Raw genomic sequence first — 20,257 nt, forward strand, 5'->3', positions numbered from 1 at the left:
TTTACGTTTAGTACAAGGAAAAGGATTAGCTTCAAATTTGTCTTGATTTAGACTTGTGTGAAACATAGCTATAGAATACCAAAACCCTATTCTTTTTTTTTAATGATATATGTTGAAGTAAAGTATAAGATGATGTTATATTACACATGATAGAAATAAAAAGGTTCAACAATATATAAATAAATAAAAATATCTAAATTTTAAAATTTTGGATTAAGATATGTTATTAGATCCACTTATGTGATTAGGAGTGATTTATTAGTATAAATCTCCAATAAGAATGTTTAATTCAAAAAAATATGAAGTGAATGAGATTCTAGATTTTCACCATAAGGACATCCCTCAAAGATTCTAATTTCACCACATTAATAATAAGATATTAATCTATATTTTTGGGGAGATATGAGTTTAATTCAAATCATGCAATATGATAACTTTATTTGTTTTTATAATAATGATAATTATTACTTTAAAAATCATAATTTTTTATTAGTTGATTTTATAGTATATATATATATATATAATATTTGTCTATTAAACTGGTTAGTTAACATTCTCATTGTATTCTACAACCATATATTTACCATAACTGTTTTAAAATTCGATTAGATTGATTGACTGTATTAGGTATGGTGACAGGTAACTTAGATTAAAGGTATACTAATTTAGTAAAAGTTGCCCAATTTTAAATTTAAATTTAAATAAATGTCAAAATACAAATTAAATAATTTCTACACATGTGTATTTTCACACAATAATTATATAACTTTGTTAATTCATATTTTGTTTTATTCCTTCGGGATTTAAACAAGCTTTTCATCCAAAAAAATCCTATTCTTACACGGCATGGATCTCGTGGCCACTCTGTTTTAGTTTAATCAGAAGCAAAATCCACAAAACTAACAGTGTATTAAAATTTCTGAACCTGAAAAATTGTTATTATTTTGATAGGGTTTATAGGAAAAGCAGCATACCCGAGTTCACAAACACTGAACGCCGCTGCTCCGTAGTTTCGATCGACGCATTCTTCACTTCAAGATATCACAATGTCTATAACGCACAGCCTCACTACTCCACTCTCTTCTTCTTCCTCTGCTTTCTTAGCTCCTTCTTCCTTCAATTGCAGGTCCTTACTTTTACTTAATAACCTCACTTTTTTCCTTTTTGTCACTTTTGTTCCCCAGAAATGGGATCCTACCCACCAATTCTTTTTTTGCTCGGTTGTTTCAAAATTGCATCTTTCTTCGGTTTACCATTGAAAGTGTTGAATTTTATTTGTGGGGTGTGTTCCTTTGGCTGCTGCAGGGGACAGGTTTCGTTGCCTGTGAAGAGCGTGAGCATTTGCAAATGCGTTGCCACACCCGAAGCTGAGACTGGTACCTTGAAATCTTCTCTTTCCTATTTTAGAAATGGAAAATGATGCATGGATACCACCATGTTAAGTGACACCTATAGAGAGAAGTGAGATAAGGAGAAATAATGTGTTAATGGAGTGTTGTGTTCATGATGTGGAAGTGTCCACATATAATTACCCTTTAAAATCTTTGGTTCTTTTTTTTTTGTCGGCAAATGGTAATTTGTTATAATGTTAGTTTTGTTAGCCAGAGAATTGAATCCGCGATCTTTTTCCTCTTTGCTTCTCCCTTAACCATCCAACCCACCTTATATCTCCTTTGGTTCTTCATGTGATTAGGCAATGTTATAATGGGGTGCGTAGCTTTGCTTAGTGATTCATTTTTTTTAGAATGTTGTAGTTGATAAGTTCATGACATCAAATTCTTGGTAGTCATTTCCGGGCTGTTTACTTGTATAGTAGATTGTATGTTGGAAGGGTTGCTGAAGTGGTATTGAAAAAGAGCATGCAAGTTGGTCTTTGACTAAATATTAGAGATTTGATTTTTGAGTGAGGTAATAATTTTTTGTTCTCCTTTTTCGCTTTGAAGCCTACAAGACAGGGGTCAATCGCAATCCAAATATGGGGAAACTTCAAGCTGGCTATCTCTTTCCCGAGGTATGCAATACTTACTTGATCTTTCTGTTTTTGGTCTTGTTCTTCTTGGTTTATCTTGCTCAGAAACCAAGCTCTTAGTTTGATTATCACTCAGTGCATAGGTGATCATGAAGTTCATTGAGTTTTGATTATGTGTTGTTTTCATTCCCCATGCATGCTTTTCCTCCAAATGGGATGCTATGTTTTGAAATTATTCATGTATTGTACATAAAATATTTGTGTTACTGTACATGTCTAATCAAGCCTTTTGTTTTTGGAATAGTGGCCATGTCCCAGTCCAGCCATTCATATGTTGAAGTAGGTCGGGAATGTATTAAGCAGGTCCCCATAATTCAAGCTGAAGGATTGCATGTCTTTTTCTAGTGAAATAACAGTTTATTGAGTAAATGAATGATATACTTTTGAACATTTTCAACTACTGCATTTTTTCGTGATCAATCTCCTCTTTTAATCTTTACTTTGGGTAAGTCAAGTCATTTCTACTTCATCAGAATTGATGTTCTTTTGGAGCCATACATGTTACCTTATGACTTTGGTCAACAACTAATCATATGATTTTTAAAAGGAAAAACTGATTAATTTTTGTGAAATAAGATGTAGCATTGTGTTACCCTTGAATTTTTTTTTTTTATCTACCTCAAAAAAGGATAAATAAGGGAGAATTAGAAAAAATGTACTATTTTACTGAATCATTCTACTGTTTTATTTGTATAAAATTGTAATGATTAATGAATGTGTATATCTTTCTCTCTCTTTCACACACTCCAACTTTGATATTAATTCTTTATATGATATGTAACTACTTTCCTGTCACTGACTCTTTTTTTTTGCAATTTTATTTCAAAAAAATAGATTGCTAGAAGAAGGTCTGCGCACTTGCTGAAGTACCCTGATGCTAAAGTAATAAGCCTTGGAATTGGTGATACAACTGAACCTATTCCTGAAGTCATAACTGATGCAATGTCAAAGGTAGAACTTTGGTCTGAACAAAGCTGATATATCTTTAATGCTTGGACATTGGGCAGTAAATTTGGCCTTTTTTCTTTTTCTTTTTTTAAAAGTAATTATCATTTCTGTGTTGAGGTTGGAGCTCGGTGATTACTGGTGAATTTCATTATAATACCACATGTCATACATTAATTTTTTCTTAAATAGCTTTAATTTCGCCATCTTTATAATTCCTTCCATGTCTAATTGCTTTTTGTATCTGTTTATCTTTTTAATATCATAAATATGTAATATTTTGTTGGTATATTTTCTTATTGAAGTGTTAATTTTGCATGTAAATGTTGTTTTTCCCTTTTAATCAGAGATCACATGCATTGTCGACTATAGAAGGATACAGTGGGTATGGAGCTGAACAAGGTGAAAAGGTATGCTGCTTCGACATCTTCAGTATGATTTACCCTATTTTTCATTTTGTGTACTTACATAGTCTTCTTTTCCACAACTCATCAAAGTGAAGGCCAGTTATACAGTTTTCCACCCTTGTTGATAGTCACTAGACCCTCTCTCTCTCTCTTTTCTTTCTGTTTTACTGTCTGGTATCAATTGTAAAAATAATTCTTCTGTGATAAGCAAAAAATATTTTATTTTATTTTTATGTTATGAGCATTTGGTTTCCTTTCTTTTCTTCATCCTTGAAATATTCCAGGAAGAAATTTTGATATTTTCTCTTTTAGTTGAGTCAGCATAAGTTTGTTGTTCACTTTGAGAAGTTTTACTGGAAGATAAAGTCATGCCTTGAGCCTTGTAACAAATTTGGATCTGAAAATTTTCCACATTAGATCATGTTTTGAGGGTGTGTACATTTTTTTTCTTTTAATTTATATATTATCTTTGAAAGCTTTGCGAACTGAGATGACAAGAAAGCATGGTCTTTGTAATTATATATAATAAAAATTCTCTGTAATGAGGGGTGCCGGGTGCCAAGTGCCTAAGTATAATCCTTGCAATTGATGTTGATGTTTACCCTTTGGGGGAATTTGATTAGATAAAGACATCTCTAATCTATGCAGCCATTAAGAAGGGCACTTGCTTCAACATTTTACAGCGATCTTGGCATAGAAGAGGATGATATATTTGTCTCAGATGGAGCAAAGTGTGATATATCTCGTCTCCAGGTTCATTTGTCTTCTTTTTTTAATTTAAATATATGATATCCTTCTTAAATCACCTTTTCTGCCTATTGTGCTCTTTCACCCAGACCACTTATTCTGATTTAGTTTAAAGTATTCTCCTTTGCGGGGATGAGGGCTGGGGGTTGGCATGTTAATTGGGTATTTTTCACAATCAACATGTTCTTCCTCAATTGAACTAAATATTCTTCTATTTTCATTTTGTGGCAGATTGTCTTTGGGTCAAATGTAAAAATGGCTGTGCAAGACCCTTCATATCCGGTAATTTATATTTATGTGATTGTTTAAAATGATTTTCTCATCAGTTGCTTAAGCACTCATTTATGTTTCAATATGCCAAAAATGGTGACTTTAGTTTTGTTCATACTGTTACATCTCATTGATTTAATGAGTGAGATGCTGACTGATTTTAGCCCATTCAATTTGGTTTATGCTCTATGATGCAACAGGAAATAGTTGAATCAGCCAGTTTCTTCGTTTTGTTCATATAAGATTAGAGGACTCGGAAGAATGATTTTAATTTTTCAAGAAATGCTTTTTCAATATAGTTAGCAAACTTTCAAAGAGAAGATTGTCTATTACTTGAAAAAAAATTACATCCGAACATATGTAGACACATGGAAAACTCCAATCAACGTCTTTGATTAATTTTCAACTTCGATTCATAATTTCTTTCATTTTGAAATGATTAACATTATAACATATATGATTTTCAATCTTAATATACTGGACATTGTTGTCCCTTCCATATCTGATAGAGTTAAATTAATAGCTAGTTCTTTGATAGTTTTGCTAGAATGAGAAGATTTAACTCAGGCTTTTGATACACAAATTTTAGAAGAGCAAGAATAACCTTTGTGCGACTGCATACCTAAACAATTATGATTATTATTTATTACACACTTAGGAAAGCTTTTCACATGTCTTCTTTTTTCCTGATGAATATTTGATTCTTACTCCATTTTTACAACTAATGAATAAAGCTGCTGTGGATTGGTGTTTTCTTCATTGGGGTTTATTGGTTAGCCCATGTTTGTTAACTATTATTTTTGAGAAATGATATTTTTTGCAAATGCTCTTTCAGGAAGCTGCTGGTAAGGAGAAGTGATGATTTCTCTAAAATAAGCTGAACTAAATATGATCTTAGTATAATAAACTGTGTTGAAACTTTGGTTGGAAAAATGTTTGTAGACATTCAGTTTACTATTTGGAATTATGCAAGACTTTATTGAAATTGAATTTGATATATAATTATAAATGAAATAATATATAGGAAATAGGGATGTGATGGAACACCACTTTTATTTGGTTCAAGTTTCTAGCCCTTTATCTCTTGTAGCTGTTCTCTGTAAATAGTGGAACTTTTATTTGCAGGCCTATGTAGACTCTAGTGTAATTATGGGCCAGACTGGCCTCTTCCAGAAGAATGTTGAGAAGTTTGCAAACATTGAATACATGAGGTGTAATCCGGAAAATGGTTTCTTCCCTGATTTGTCTTCAATTTCTCGACCAGATATAATATTTTTCTGTTCTCCAAACAATCCTACTGGTGCTGTGGCAACAAGGGAACAACTGACCCAACTAGTTCAGTTTGCTAAGGACAATGGTTCTATAGTAATCCACGATTCAGCTTATGCAATGTATATTTCTGGTGACAACCCTCGCTCAATATTTGAAATTCCTGGAGCCAAAGAGGTCAGTTTATCACTGATAATTTGATGTTTAAAGACTGGTCTCTGTTTTCACTCTTCAACTAAGAATCTTTTTTTGATGTCTCAGTAAATACTAAATACCATGGATTTCTGTTGCATATCTACGTGCGTAACATCTTATTGCCAATTGCAGGTTGCCATTGAGACTTCATCATTTAGCAAGTATGCTGGGTTCACTGGAGTCCGATTGGGTTGGACTGTGGTTCCGAAGCAGTTGCTGTTTTCTGATGGATTTCCTGTTGCCAAGGACTTCAACCGTATTGTATGCACTTGTTTCAATGGTGCTTCAAATATTTCCCAGGCAGGCGGTCTGGCTTGCCTTTCACCAGAAGGTCTTAAGGTCAGTTATTTCATTTTATTACTAAAAATTTCTTAAAACAGTAAATTTCCTTTCATTATTGAAATGGGCCTCTCTCATCCTGCCCCCCTTCTCCCACCTTTCCCAAGGAAGAAGGCCTGCCGATGTCAATGTCATATATACCCCTTTGATGCTTCTGCAACTCCTATTATTATGGCATTCTTAAATATTAAACATCACATGCATTTGCTCTATTTCACTGGCTTTTTCAGCTACTAACTTTAATTGATGTATTTTCAAAGTACAAGTTACATAATACGCTTGCTTGCTGCATTTGAATGCAGGCTATGCGTGATGTTATTGGATTCTACAAGGAAAATACTAACATAATAATGGAGACATTTGATTCTCTTGGGTTTAAAGTCTATGGAGGGAAAGATGCACCATATGTGTGGGTCCATTTTCCCGGCCGAAGCTCATGGGATGTATTCGCTGAGATTCTTGAGAAGACTCATGTGGTTACAACCCCTGGTAGTGGTTTTGGACCTGGTGGTGAAGGTTTTATCAGGGTTAGTGCCTTTGGTCACAGGGAAAATGTCTTGGAGGCATGCAGAAGGTTCAAGCAGCTATACAAGTGAAGTTAGAATATCTCATTTGGTTTCAAGAGTTGTTCTCTTGGACTGAAGCTAGGGCTGTCTTATTTAAATAATGCAATTGATTTTCCGTGGAGTTTAGATTATAAGATGTAAAGACAGGGTTTATCAATTGAGGAAGTATATTTTTCTACCTTTGCTTCAACTTACTTAGATGTTAAACTCTAGCAATTTAATACACTAAGTAGTTTTTAGCCAGAATTCATTTTTGGCCAATAAGATAATTTTGTTTAAATTAAAATTCATATGCACCCATCTTGTTTTTATTAACTCGTGCTACCATTACTAAATTGATGCCTGATAAAGATTTCCGAAAGTAAAAGGAAGTTTTATTTAGAGTTAAAAAAATATTACATATTCTAAATGGGTAACTGTGAGGAAGCATAGGTCTAGATGAAGATTTTCCAAAATTCTTTTTCCACTTTTTTTGTAAGTGTATTTGAGAGTAAACAAAATTAAAAGAATTATATTGAAGGGAAGGAGACAGAAACAGCTGATAATGTGACACTAATGCTGTTTGGTGGAGTAGAAAGAGAAAAAAAGAGAAGTTTAAAATTTAACTAGAAAAGAAAGGAAAAAATTGAATTTTTTTTAAAGTTATTTTTTCTTTAGTCAAACAAAAGAAAATGTACTGTCATCCATATTTTCTTTCCTTTTATCCAAACATATCATAGAAGGACACATTGCATGGGAGGATTTATTTTTTCACCCTGTTTCTCTCTCCTAAGGTCACATAGTCACATGGTTCAAACAATCTTAATAGCTTTCGATTACAAACCTGCCAATGTTGTAAACTTCATTTCTATTACACCGCGGATTTAATACAGTGATGTATATCTAACTTCTACATGATCTGCATCATAGGAATGTCCTAAACATAGGGCCTCTAGATGTTAAAACTAAACTAGTTCTTTGGTGAACCACTTAGTACATAATCAGACAACTAAAACTGCTCTATACTATTAATCATCTCAGCTTTACAAGTTCTCTTGTAATGTCCAGTTTGATTACACCGACTACAATGCACTGTATGCTTCTCTCGATTAAGGTCATCCACACACATCTGTTTCTCAGGGCGTCCCGGTGGTCGTCGTAATTTTGGTGGCCTTACAACAAGGATATTATCATCCATAGAAGACTTATCATCTGTTTTACTCCATTCAAGTTTTCCTGGGATGTGGTGTATAGCTTCTGCGTAGGTATTCCTGTAACTTGCAGCAGTAAAACACTTCTGGGTAAATGCATAAACATCCTTTCGACAAGAGATAAGAGCAGCAGTAGCATGGGAACATGGAATACCGTTTAACTGCCAATCACGGCAGGAACAGCTATGGCTGCCAATATTTACAATATCTGATCGATCGGCTGAAAGAACCTCAAACTCTACTTCATCAGATCTAAGGACTTGATATGTAGATGCATGGTCAATGGCTTCAGTCATTAGCTTCTCGGCTGATGGGGCAAGTACAGAGCACCATGAGCTGCTTTTTAAACGCCTGTCATCAAACTCAGTTTTAAGCTTGCTATGAATCCGCTCAATCACCTGAATAATTGGCAATTCCCGGGTGTCAAGAATCCATTTATTGAACTCCTCAATGTTAGAGGATAGATGGCCAAACCGAGTTCCTTTAAAATGTACAAGGGCCCATTGAGAAGGATGAAATTGTTGTAACCATTTGGCAGCTTCAGGAGAAACCTCCTCTATTTCACCCATTTTTTCTTTAAATGCAATGGTTGTTGTGGCATGTGAAGCCTTCCACAGAAGATGCACAAGCCTAGAGTTCTTGAACTCTTTGCCAATGCTTTCAGTCAAGTGACGCATGCAGAGTGCATGAGAAGAACTTGGGAACTTCCTTCTTACTGCATCTGTAATACCCTTTTGCCCATCTGACAAAAATATAAACTTTGGCATGCATTCAGTATTCACCTCTAGTACCTTATGCAACTCAGACAGGAACCATGTCCAACTGTCATCATTTTCTACATCAACAACACCAAACGCAAGTGGAAACAACCCACCATCAGCATCAAATGCAGTTGCTGAAAGCAATGTGCTAAGGTATTTACTTTTCAGCTGGATTCCACCATGTCCAACAATTGGCAAACAACCATTAACAAAACCATTAATTGATGCATAAAAGGAAACAAAGAATCTCTGAAAACGGTTATCTGCACCAGTAAATACCTCTGCAACACTTCCAGGATTTGTTTTCTTAATTTGTTCACAGTATGAAGGAAGTAGGTAATATCCTTCTTCAGAAGAGCCATATATAGCCGCAAGACCCCTCTCCTTTGCACGCCAAGCTTGCTTATATGGTATGGTTATACCATATTGTTTATGGATGTCATGCAAAATATCTTTTGGTTTATAATTGATGTTATCTCGCAACCTTTCTTCTATGAAACTCACAATCCAATCAACAGAAGCCTGATGGTGCCCATTGTTTGCATTTCTCCCACAGGTATGTGTCCCATCAATACTTCTAATAGTAAATGTTGGGGCATTAGGGAGCTTGACAGCACGAATCCGCCATGGACAGCCATCTGAGGCACACTTAGCAAAGTAGCGAATCAGGTCACTTTTAATAGTACGAAGCTCAAAATGCTGTGCAATGGCAGCTTCTTTAATTGCATTCCGAAATGCCTTCACATCATGGAACTCTTGACCGACAAAAAAATTGTAGTCTTCCATAGAGTCAAGATTTACTTATTTGTTGTTACCAGCTAACTTTTACGAAGTAATAATCAACCACTCAAACCTGCAATAAACTAACAACAGTACCATTTTCTCTATTATATATGCAAACAAGCTTCCTTGCTATGACAATCTGCAATTATCAAGCAAAAAATATATTAAACATAATAGGGACTGATTTCCATAAAAAAGAAACTAAGGGTCATCAAGCAATCAGAACTCTACAGAAATACAATGATGACTTCTTACACAAGTTATTGCATAAAAAATATTATAATTATAATTAAGATATAAACAATTCCATGCCAGGACATCGACACAAATTTATGGATATGTTTGTCAACAACTAAAGCCTTTTTGCAGTAGGTGGGTTGGGTACATGGACCAAATGATTTCCTTATGTTTTTTTATCAAAAATCAATTCTCCTGGCCAACAATGGCTGGCACAATTGGTAAGGCTAGATTGTGTCAATTCAAGGTAACCAGGGTTCGAATTCAGCTAGGGTCCATTGTTGGTGAGCTATTTGTAAGGACACTTGTATAACTAGCACTTGTAGATCTTAGGGACATCCATGAACTAGGAAGGGGTAGCCAACCCTGAACCTAAACTTCTCCAGCAAAAAAAGGGGTTTTGTCATAAAGCCAATTTAAATCTAAATCCTTTTTAATGGCATCATTCAAAGTTTTTCTTAGTCTTCCTCTACCTCTAACTATTGACCTATCCTTTCATTTGATTAATTAGACTAATTGGAGCTTCTATTAGTATTCTTACAAGGTTAAATCTTCTGAGGCTTCTACCAATTTTTCCTCAATATGTGCCACTTTTACTTTGTCTCCAATGCATTCATTCCTGATCTTATCTTCTTGTATAACCTCTGATTCTTGTTGTCCCTTTCACAACAATTAGATTAAAGCAACTTAACATCAGAAAAAAAACTAAAGTATTTCATTATTTCTCCCATCGTACTTGAATCCAATTATTTGCATCACTCTTATTTCTCCGTTGATTTGTGTAGATAAAAAATACCTAAACTGAATGACATATGGTAATGTATAATTTCTCGTTTTCACCTCTGAAATCTTAAAGTAAGCCATGTTGTATCAAGGCTTCCCTCCACAAGGACCAAACCTATCATTTAATTCCTATCTTGACACTCCCACTAAAACTACATAATTTGCAAAAAGGAAAAAACAAAGCATCAAGAGACTAGCTCATGAATATATTGAGTAAGAACATCGAAAACTAAGGTAATAAGATAAGGACTCAAGATTGATTCTTTGTATAAACCTATAGTTATAGGAAAATCTTATGTGACTCCACCATGTGTTCGCCCACTAGTTTTAATTCCATCAAACATACCCTATCACAGGCCCTTTTCAAACTTAATTATAAGTGCGTAAGAAACTAGAGGGCATGATACTCTGAGTAAGACCCAAGCTCCAACTGCCAGAGGCACAAGCCCACAAAAAGAAAAAAAAAACCCAATTTTGCTGAGTAGAAGTGTAGAACTGAGTAGAAAGGCTTGTGTAACTGAAAATGCTCTGTTGCAGCAGAATAAGAACAAAACAAATAAATAAATAAATAACAAGCGCTAAAAAAATTACATACATACAAATTCACAACATGAACTAGCTCAAGCTAACAGAATTAAAAGCAAACAAAACCACCATTAAAAGGAAGAAAAAAAAACAATTTTTTTTTCTTGAACAAAGAGTTGTGTTAATTGGAAGAGGAGTGGAATGAAAGAAAACCTGAAGAAGAAGAGGGTGGCGTTGTTGAAACTTGAGAGAGTGAGATCCGATGCAGACAGAAACGAAAAGACAGAGAGATAGTGAATTGAATGTTAGGGTTGAATTGAATGTTGATTGGGTGAGTCAGGGGTCCTATCGTCACTTGATAATTTCACGAACTAGCTCACTCTGGTCCACTTCTGTAACTTAACTTTTGTTCTCTCCCACGACATATTGGATTTTATTTTTATTTACTTTTTATCCCCTCAATCAAACATACCAAAAATATATTTTTATAATATAAAATAAATTTTAAAATTTAAAAAGAATAAGATTTGTAATAATTCTTTTATATGTAGTAAGACTTGTAGTTTTTCACTTTCTTAAATAAACATTTCTAAGAGAATAATGATGTATTCTCTTTTAAATTATCCTATTATTTTAAAAAAAGTATTTGATGCCTTTTGACAAACAAAATAGGTTGATATTTTTTTATATATATAATATTAGTTGTTTGTTAGTGAAGGAAGGATTTAAATTCATCATCTTTTCTTTCTTCATTAGCCGATATTATATCTTTTACACATTTGATATTTATCTTATTATTAAAAAAAATGAATTAGATAATAACTTATATCATTATTTAATCATAAATTATCATGTGTAATAAATTTATTGACTTTTAAAATAATTATCTTAAAAGTTATTTACCAATAATATTTTTTACAAAAAATATCATTAACATTTTTTTATCAATTAACCATGTATAATTAGTTTACATTTATTACATAATTATTAAACTCTCGGAATTATTCTTTCTAATATTCTCTCTCACAAACTAAGCTACATTCACGATTTTTTTTCTCTCAATCAAATTCTTCCCTTTTATCTTTATTTGTACACATTTTTTGTAATCACGTATTTCTTTTAATCAACTATCTTTCATCTCAATTGCAAATTAAATTTCAATAATTCTTTAAAAAAATGTATCGGTTAATGTGGTAGTATTCAAAAGGTTTACCTTTAAGCTATAAAACTTTATGATTGGACGGTAAAAGATAATTTAACTTGAATAAGAATTTGACATAATGATGTTTTTTATTTTCACTTATTTTGTTTTGATTTGATAACTTTTAAAATTTAAAACGACGGGGGTGGATACATAAAGAATTATTTATAATTATATAAATATCATTAATTTTCAACTTGCGGGGATAGCTCAGTTGGGAGAGCGTCAGACTGAAGATCTGAAGGTCACGTGTTCGATCCACGTTCACCGCATTAAAAAAAATTTTCACTTTTTTTCTTGTTGCCGACCGGGTATGATACTATAGGGATGAAAATGTTATGGGTGTGGCCCCACCCTAGTTTTCTGTGTCACCTTAAAGGTAGAAAGTCGTTCCATTTTAAGGAGAGTCCTATTATTAGCTTTTAAATTGAATGAAGGTATAATAATCTTCCATTTGGTGGTTGCTTCCATTGTCACATTACACCAACTTCTTTCTGCACTGTGTACTTACCTTGCCCCTCATCTAAGTGAAGATAACGTATACAATACCAATATACCATATACTAGTAGCCAAATAACACCAACTTGCATTGAAGACAAAGCCTAGCATTTCTTAGCTCTAATACCTGCAAGATTGGTTTTGGAACTTCATTCTCGGGTCCCAAATTAAAAAATGTTTTTTTAATACAATAATATTGGTTGCAGTTGCACAAAATGAGTATCCTAATTATGGAATGAGTTCCCTCTCTTATTCTTCTTGGCAAAAGTGGAATACAACAGGTGAAAAGAATGTGGGAAAAGGGAATTTTATATATTCCATGTATTTCCTTCATGTGTGTTCAATGGACAGGAGGGGTTCTGTAATATGCTGGCACAGTTGCTGGGAAGAACATTTGTCTCACTCCTTCAGCCTTAATAATGGGGAAAATGATGCCTGATGCACCCTGCCATACCAGGAGAAAAAAAATGATTCAAACTAAAAATTTGTTACACTATTTGCCAATGCTAGTGGCAAGGGATTAGCAGTAAGTAATGTGTGAAATATTCTGTATGTTGTTTGAGCAAAAAGGAAAATGAGAAGTACTCACTGAAATCAATCTAGCTCCAATCCACATCCGTTTTGGAGAAGGAAATGGTATGAGCAGGCGGCCAACACCGTATATAGCGACTGCGAAGAAATGGAGAACCAAACTCAATGGACGAGGATTTAGACCAGAGAGTAGAGCTATTGGTCCATCTGAGAAAACACCTCCAAGGCTCAAGTAATCGAAACATGCTTGGCGCATTTCCTTTCTAGCTGGATCAGGAGATGCACAAAAGACCTTGTACAATGCCCCAGCTAGTGTGTTTATTGTAGATGCCACTGGCTGCAAATATAATCAAACATTGCACTAAGTTTTTGTGTATTGTGGTTTGGGTTTTAAAGCTTTGCACTAAGTTACAAGGAAACATTCATCTCATGATCTCAAAAGTTCAAGTTATTAGGTGAAGGCTAAAAGTTATGTTTACCTTGCGTAGGGTGTAGAATGATTCAAGGTATCTGCAAAGAGCAGAAGCATCATGCAGATCATGAAGAGGTTTAAGTAAATCCCTTAGCACAACAATGTCAGATAAAGCCACAGTCATTCCTCCTCCAGTTAAAGGGTGACGCATATTGAAGGCGTCTCCCATTAGAAGTGCACCTGGTGTGGGATAAGGTGAGGCAGGCATGCTTCTATTTGGCATGGTTCTTATGTTTCCTTTGTCAATAGCTGCTATAAAAGAATCATACAGCTCTGGAGGAACCTAAAACATATAATTTCCTCAATTAGTTGAAGAGAAATGTCAAGAACACATCCTCAGACACTCTTTTGAACATAATTTTCGATAAATTTTAACCAATCAGAGAGAAAATGTTTGAAGGAGTATATCATAGCACTCCTCATTAATTGAAACTTGAAACAATATGAAACATACGTTAGTCAAAATATAAAGATTAAAGATATCTAGTTTGTATATGTGGAATGTTCATTATTTGGAAAGAGTTAACAGATATAAAGTCAAGGCACGCATATTGTTGGTACCTGAGGAGCCACCACAGTTTTCAAATAACAGGCCATTTCACCACCACCTAGGGAAGGTAATTTTTGGCCGGGCACATCAACCAAACAGCGAATCTCAGTGCTACTGATGGGATAAAACAAAACGGGTGAAGGATCACCTAAGATGACGTGACCATGATTTGCATATGGAAGATTACAATTCTCCAAGACCAGACCAACAAAATGAGAGGGAACGTCAACCTGCCAAAATAACCACATTATAAACTATCCATTTCGTCATTGAAGTGTTACTCTTTCACCTAAGGGGTCCTTAATGTAAAAAAACTATAATTTCCCAAATTTAGAAATCATGCTAAGTAGTCCCTTTAATATTATTATGAACACTTCAAATTGGTCCTTAGAACCTTACTAAAATACATCAATTTAACGACTAAATTAATAGATATTCTGATATAGTTTTATTACTTCAGAGACTACTGACAAAATTGGTGATTTACTCAACAGCAAAAATTGTAGGATCTCTTATTCATATTCAAAGTTGAGAAAGGACAACCGCAAACTCCTGAATAAAACCAAAACACTATCACATAACTGAAAAGAAACATAGCACCCTTACCTTAGGATTGCAAAGAGAACGCCTCAAGTTGGAAAAACAACCATCACATACTATGGTGAGGGGAGCCTTTGCTGTGAACTCTTGTCCACTTTTGGTTTTGTAGTGCACCCCAGTGATGGTTCCTTTCTCTTCAAGTAGAGATGTGACAGTTCCTTGTTCTAATTTTACACTGCAGAAAATTAGGATGAGACTATAAGAAGGCTAAAACTGCAAATGCTGAACTTCATATGGTCAATTAAAATATCAGAAAAATTATTCTTAATCAAAATGAAAGAGTGATAAAAATGTGTACTTTGGAAGAGACGAAGCCTTTTCTCGCATTCTCTGTATGAAACGGCCATTGTGAAAGCTTCTCCCAGAAATATCAGAGCTGAATTTTTCCAAAGGATAAGACAGCTTGGTATTTTTGCCATCCATATACAGAGCATAGCCAAAGACTTGCTGTGAATCAATTTCATCCACACAATCTGCAATTATTCAAAAGTTCATCTATTAAGAGCCAAGCCATGAATTTGACCAGCAGAGTCAGGGGAGTTGTTAACTAAGATACATACTGCAATAGTTACAAAAAGTTTTCATGTATTAAATTCATTAAAAATAGTTATATGAATTTAATTAGAATTCAGTAATAGTGTTACAACTTTTTACACTACCATTTCCATGTATAATAAAATTGTTGACTTCTGTAACAATTGTTTTAAAATTCATATTTATGGTGATTTCTATTTGATAAACAATCAAAAAATCTTTAGACTACATGAAAATGAAACTCTTGTAATATTTTCAGGATGCTTACCCTGAAGGCCCAACTCAATTAACCTCAGATAGCCCCCAGGTTGTAGCAATTCACCCACGATCCTGTCAGGTTCACTCAAATCCCTTTCAATTACATGCACTCGCCGTCCATCCTACAATAAAGAAGCAAAATTATTGATCCTTCTCCAAACAAACAGATGCTTCATTCACTCAAAGATTAAGAGGGTTCTCCAAAACATCTTCTATATCATAAAAGTTATCAGAAAGCAACTGTTGCAGTGCCATGCCATAGATAAATTAAATGACACGGACCTTATAACACAAAATTGAATCTGGTTAAATTCTTACATAAGTAGTACTTTCTCAATGACACTGGTCCAAAAGTCTATATATAAACAGATCTATATAGACTTTTTACACAACTTCATGCTTTATTTGTCTAATTGCTGAGAAAATGGAAGAAAAAGAGGAAATGAACATTTTATCTGTACAATAAATGTTCAATAGTGAGTGCCTATAAGTATAGCCAATAGCCATATCTTCTACATTTCTACCTAGACATAATTTCACTCAACATAAAATTCACTCTTGTTTTCTTTCACCCTCTTGAAGCTTCTTTTTATTTATTAGTACAATTTTTAACTTGGCAACAATTTTCTTCATTTGAGCACATAAACAGATCTATATATATAACACAAGAGAAACCATCATGCTGATGATGAAACACACAAACTCAAACATGTGCAGGAAATAAAAGCCTTCTCTACCTTTCCAAGAGTGTAAGCAAGAGCTGCACCAGCAACCCCAGCACCCACAATGATGATGTCAGCACTTCCTGCATCCTCATCTGAAGAACATATTCCACCTTCTGATGATGTCTTTGCACACTCATTACTCTTTACATGTATTGAACTTGAATCTGTGACCTTCTTTGCTCCAAAACTGTACACAACATACAAAAATGCAAAACTACAAGCCATGATCCCTCCTAGAATGTACGGATAATCCATCCTCTCCGAGAGATCAGTGAAACTGGGATTGCAGAAGATGGGATTAAGTACTAGTTTTTTAGTTTCTTGGAACACCTCTTTGTTCCTGTTTACGTGTGACTTTAGAATTGTAACACTTTGCTACTATTAATTAGACCAATCCTTTTATTTTATAGGGGCAAAAATGATATTACATAATTTTTATTTTGTCTAAATAACCCGTATAATGAATGAGAAACAATCTTGTTTGAATCAGATAAGATTGGCGGTAAAATTCTTTTGAAAAAAATAAATAATACACTGGTATCTCTATTATTTAAAAATCACACAACTAAAAATAAGAGACAACACATCAACTAGAAAAAAAATCACAAATTTGTAGATGCTTGAACCTTCACTTCTACATTTACAACCTCAAATTCAATTTGTTTAATATGATTATGACCCTCATCATTATATCCATAATCTTCTCATAACAAGTTTTTAGAACTGGACAAATTTGTAAGTCTTCTCTCAACATAACCCCTCTCTCATCTAAGATAGTGATCTCTTTTTTAGACTGGATAATTCTTCTCATCTTAAGAATATATTTTTAGTTCTAAATAACATCCTAAAAATAAGAGAATATTTTCTTTTAAATCTAAACAATATCACAAAAATTTAAATTGTTTCCCAATAAACTCTTTGTTTAAATATTCAACCCACAGTTACATGCCTAGTATTGGAACCAGTAACAATTGCAATCCCGCTCTACTTGATTCACGTTTTTGGTGGTTTAAAAACGATTGTACATACTTAAGGAATAAGTATTATAGCTCACGAATTCGTTTACCTTTCTCTTTAGTTGATTTTGGACATTATATATTTCCTTTTAAATAAAGAAAGCAGGTTTTGCTTCACTACCTACCTGATAATAATACTTTCCCATTTTCACTTAGTTTTTTTATAGGCTCCCATTTTCACTTTGTTCCTTTGCTGTTTCTCACATTTGTGGGGTTGTACGTATTTTTCGGCATGATAGATAGCACACCAACATTGACATATTTTGGTATAAGCAGAGACAAAAATTATACTAAACATTTGCAAAATGAAATCAAGAATTTTTTATATCTCATATTACTCAAATATATATAATAAAGTTATTTTGTTGGGAAATATAAAATATTTAATTAGAAATATATTGATAGACAAAAACCATATTAAACTTTCAAAAGTACAATCAATTTTTTTTATATAATAAAGTTACTTGTTTAAAAATGTAAAAAACTTAACTAGAATGAATTATTATATATGATAAAATTATTAATTTTTCAAAATAATATTTTAAAAGAGATGATTCTTAATTGATTAATAATAAAGAAATCAATGGTATACCAAAATTAAACTCAAACTTAAATAACATGTATAGTTATACGGTGAAAATGTGAGATTGTCATTGTGTTAGGATTTTTTTTTCTATACGGAGAAATTGTTAGGATTTGGAACGCTTGTACTAATTAACGAGTCTCATACAGAGGAATCTCGATTTGCGACAATGCATGCTAGCTAGCTAATTCAACCAGAAGAAAATAGCAAAATTTGCCACTGTCATTATCGGACTAAAGGTCGTTGACTAAGGTCGTTTGAGATCAAATTTGAGATGCAGTTTATGTTAATAACTTCTATTTGTATCTGAAATAGAGTTTAATTATGATGCACATGTATCTTTAAAAACCTGGGTATATCTTTAGTCAGGTATCAAAGAATAATCTAATCCCTTAAGATAAATGAATCTCATTTAAAATATTGATTTTTAAACAGGTTTTTTTATGCTAAAAAATTGAACATCTGATTATATATTTAAGAAACAAAATAATCTAATAACCTTGTTACATCATATTAAAATCTATAATTAAAACTCAAAAAACAGTTATGTTATTTTTTTTTTGAGATATAATATTATTGCATATCATATCATTTCATTTCTATATTTTAAATATGATCTCGTGTTATACGAGGGCAAAACAAAAATTATATTAGTCCTCTTGCATTGCACGAGTTAAGGTCGTCATATATATTATAATAATAATACTAAACAAATGCAACATGTTTTCTTTTAGCACATAGCCACCCACCATAATTCATATGCATGCGCCATTGCATCGCAGCCCGTACCATGTTAAAATAATGATAATAATAATAAATTAAAAGCCTCACAGTTTGAGTCATTTAAGTGGTTTCGTGAGAACCACCATTAGAAGTATTAAAGCATAAATATACATGGTATTGGTAATTGCATGTTATTTTGTAAGTGCTCTTTGGAGTGTATATATAAGTAATTTTGAGTTGGAAGCTTCTTCAGCTTTGAATTTGGACATCATTCCCTCCCCTAATTTTTTCTGCAAAAAGAGCATACGTACATGAGGAAGAAATTGATAGACGAATTTAGTAAGAAGGAGAAGGTGGATAATACTAAATGAAATGTTTGAGTGAATACGTACTAAAACTGAATTAGTGTTTTATTATATATTATTATTATTATTATTAAAAGTTCCTTGCTTGCTAGAAGAAAAGCACCTAAATTTTCATGGTCTCAATCACATATTCTAGAAGAAAAAGATTTTGAGCTAGAAATCAGTGGCAGAGCTTTGCGGTGACTAAGGGAGGCCTGTCCTGGCCCATTCAATTTTTTTACAAAAAAATAATATCTATATCTTATTTTTTGACTGCCATATATATCTATATCTATATATAATTATTAATAATATTTATATTTTCAGTCAACATTTATAAGATTTCTATTTTAATTTTTTAAAAATAAAATAATTAAATAACTCCATTTCCTTTTTGTAATTTAACATTTCTAAATTTATTTAAATTAAAAAGAAAAATGGACCAACTTGATCCAAATCCATCATAACTTTAGGTTAAGTGAGTTGGGTTGAGATAACTCAAACTCATGTGATTCAACATTTGAGCCTTTTCTATTCACACTTCGTATTCTTTTTTTAATTTTTTGTTATCATAAATACTCTTTATACCAAAACTATCCTTTTATTTAAAAAATGTACAAACCTTACTTTTTAAGTCATTCTTGTCTATTTTCTCCCTTTTCTCTTCTTTGTTTATCAAAAGTATTAAAATTTTACCTTCATTTTTTTATTACACTTCTATATTCAAATTGTGTAAGAAAAATACTTCAATCTCAATAATGTGTGATCTATATACAATTTCATCATATCCTTCAATGTCGATGTTATGCTTTATGTATCCTATAAAAAATGTTATGCCCTAAATTTATTTTCATCATACCTTGCAACTTCAACACTTTGTGCAACCAAGTATGTCATGACCCCTATTTTTCCAATTGCGAAAAGTATCATTTGGAACACAATATAATCACTATTATGAAAAGTGGAAATTACTTTACAAGATGCTAGTTTATTTTTGTTAAAGTATTTTCCAAAATAGTGAATAATATTTTGAAAGGTATTTTCCATAATAGTAATTATGTTTTAGAAGGTATTTTTTGAAATTGATTATTTATTTTCTTACTTTTTCCATTAGCTATTTTTTTTTCATGTTCATGTTACTAGGTTGGATGATGTGAAAGTTGAGAAGAGCTTGC

The 20,257-nt window shown here is 32.9% G+C and overlaps 3 protein-coding genes and 1 non-coding gene across 4 annotated transcripts; 2 read left to right on the forward strand and 2 right to left on the reverse strand.

Annotated features, from left to right (window-relative positions):
• The first annotated feature begins 843 nt into the window (after positions 1-843).
• Positions 844-6,957, forward strand: LOC114421345 (LL-diaminopimelate aminotransferase, chloroplastic-like). The gene is made up of 10 exons (XM_028387227.1): positions 844-1,126; positions 1,306-1,376; positions 1,944-2,011; positions 2,864-2,980; positions 3,322-3,384; positions 4,030-4,134; positions 4,360-4,410; positions 5,524-5,844; positions 5,995-6,201; positions 6,504-6,957. Exons 1-10 carry the CDS (start codon positions 1,047-1,049, stop codon positions 6,795-6,797), a joined length of 1,377 nt encoding a protein of 458 aa, XP_028243028.1. The 5' UTR covers positions 844-1,046; the 3' UTR covers positions 6,798-6,957.
• Positions 6,958-7,441: 484 nt separating this feature from the next.
• Positions 7,442-11,435, reverse strand: LOC114421344. Its single transcript, XM_028387226.1, has 2 exons — positions 11,260-11,435; positions 7,442-9,640 (listed from the first exon to the last, which is right to left on the reverse strand). The coding sequence occupies exon 2, from the start codon at positions 9,502-9,504 to the stop codon at positions 7,756-7,758; it is 1,749 nt and encodes a 582-aa protein (XP_028243027.1). The 5' UTR covers positions 9,505-9,640; positions 11,260-11,435; the 3' UTR covers positions 7,442-7,755.
• A 1,011-nt stretch (positions 11,436-12,446) lies between these two features.
• Positions 12,447-12,519, forward strand: TRNAF-GAA. Its single transcript has one exon. It is a non-coding gene; the product is annotated as a tRNA-Phe (tRNA).
• A 267-nt stretch (positions 12,520-12,786) lies between these two features.
• Positions 12,787-16,792, reverse strand: LOC114421346 (squalene monooxygenase-like). Its single transcript, XM_028387228.1, has 8 exons — positions 16,429-16,792; positions 15,702-15,813; positions 15,198-15,372; positions 14,906-15,074; positions 14,311-14,529; positions 13,757-14,032; positions 13,336-13,614; positions 12,787-13,191 (listed from the first exon to the last, which is right to left on the reverse strand). Exons 1-8 carry the CDS (start codon positions 16,669-16,671, stop codon positions 13,087-13,089), a joined length of 1,578 nt encoding a protein of 525 aa, XP_028243029.1. The 5' UTR covers positions 16,672-16,792; the 3' UTR covers positions 12,787-13,086.
• Positions 16,793-20,257: the final 3,465 nt, after the last annotated feature.

The sequence above is a fragment of the Glycine soja genome, chromosome 8 (assembly GCF_004193775.1).
Source record: "Glycine soja cultivar W05 chromosome 8, ASM419377v2, whole genome shotgun sequence".
NCBI classification, from domain to species: Eukaryota; Viridiplantae; Streptophyta; class Magnoliopsida; order Fabales; family Fabaceae; genus Glycine; species Glycine soja.

What these genes read in the sequence shown, in the direction of transcription:
- LOC114421345 (XM_028387227.1), top strand. Translation starts at nt 1,047, where the DNA reads ATGTCTATAACGCACAGCCTCACTACTCCACTCTCTTCTTCTTCCTCT. An exon ending in CTGGCTATCTCTTTCCCGAG is followed by an intron (nt 2,012 to 2,863) that starts GTATGCAATACT and finishes TCAAAAAAATAG; the next exon opens with ATTGCTAGAAGAAGGTCTGC. An exon ending in GTGATATATCTCGTCTCCAG is followed by an intron (nt 4,135 to 4,359) that starts GTTCATTTGTCT and finishes ATTTTGTGGCAG; the next exon opens with ATTGTCTTTGGGTCAAATGT.
- LOC114421344 (XM_028387226.1), bottom strand. Translation starts at nt 9,504, where the DNA reads ATGGAAGACTACAATTTTTTTGTCGGTCAAGAGTTCCATGATGTGAAG.
- LOC114421346 (XM_028387228.1), bottom strand. Translation starts at nt 16,671, where the DNA reads ATGGATTATCCGTACATTCTAGGAGGGATCATGGCTTGTAGTTTTGCA. An exon ending in AAGGCTTCGTCTCTTCCAAA is followed by an intron (nt 15,075 to 15,197) that starts GTACACATTTTT and finishes AATTTTCTGCAG; the next exon opens with TGTAAAATTAGAACAAGGAA. An exon ending in GTTCTCTTTGCAATCCTAAG is followed by an intron (nt 14,530 to 14,905) that starts GTAAGGGTGCTA and finishes TTATTTTGGCAG; the next exon opens with GTTGACGTTCCCTCTCATTT.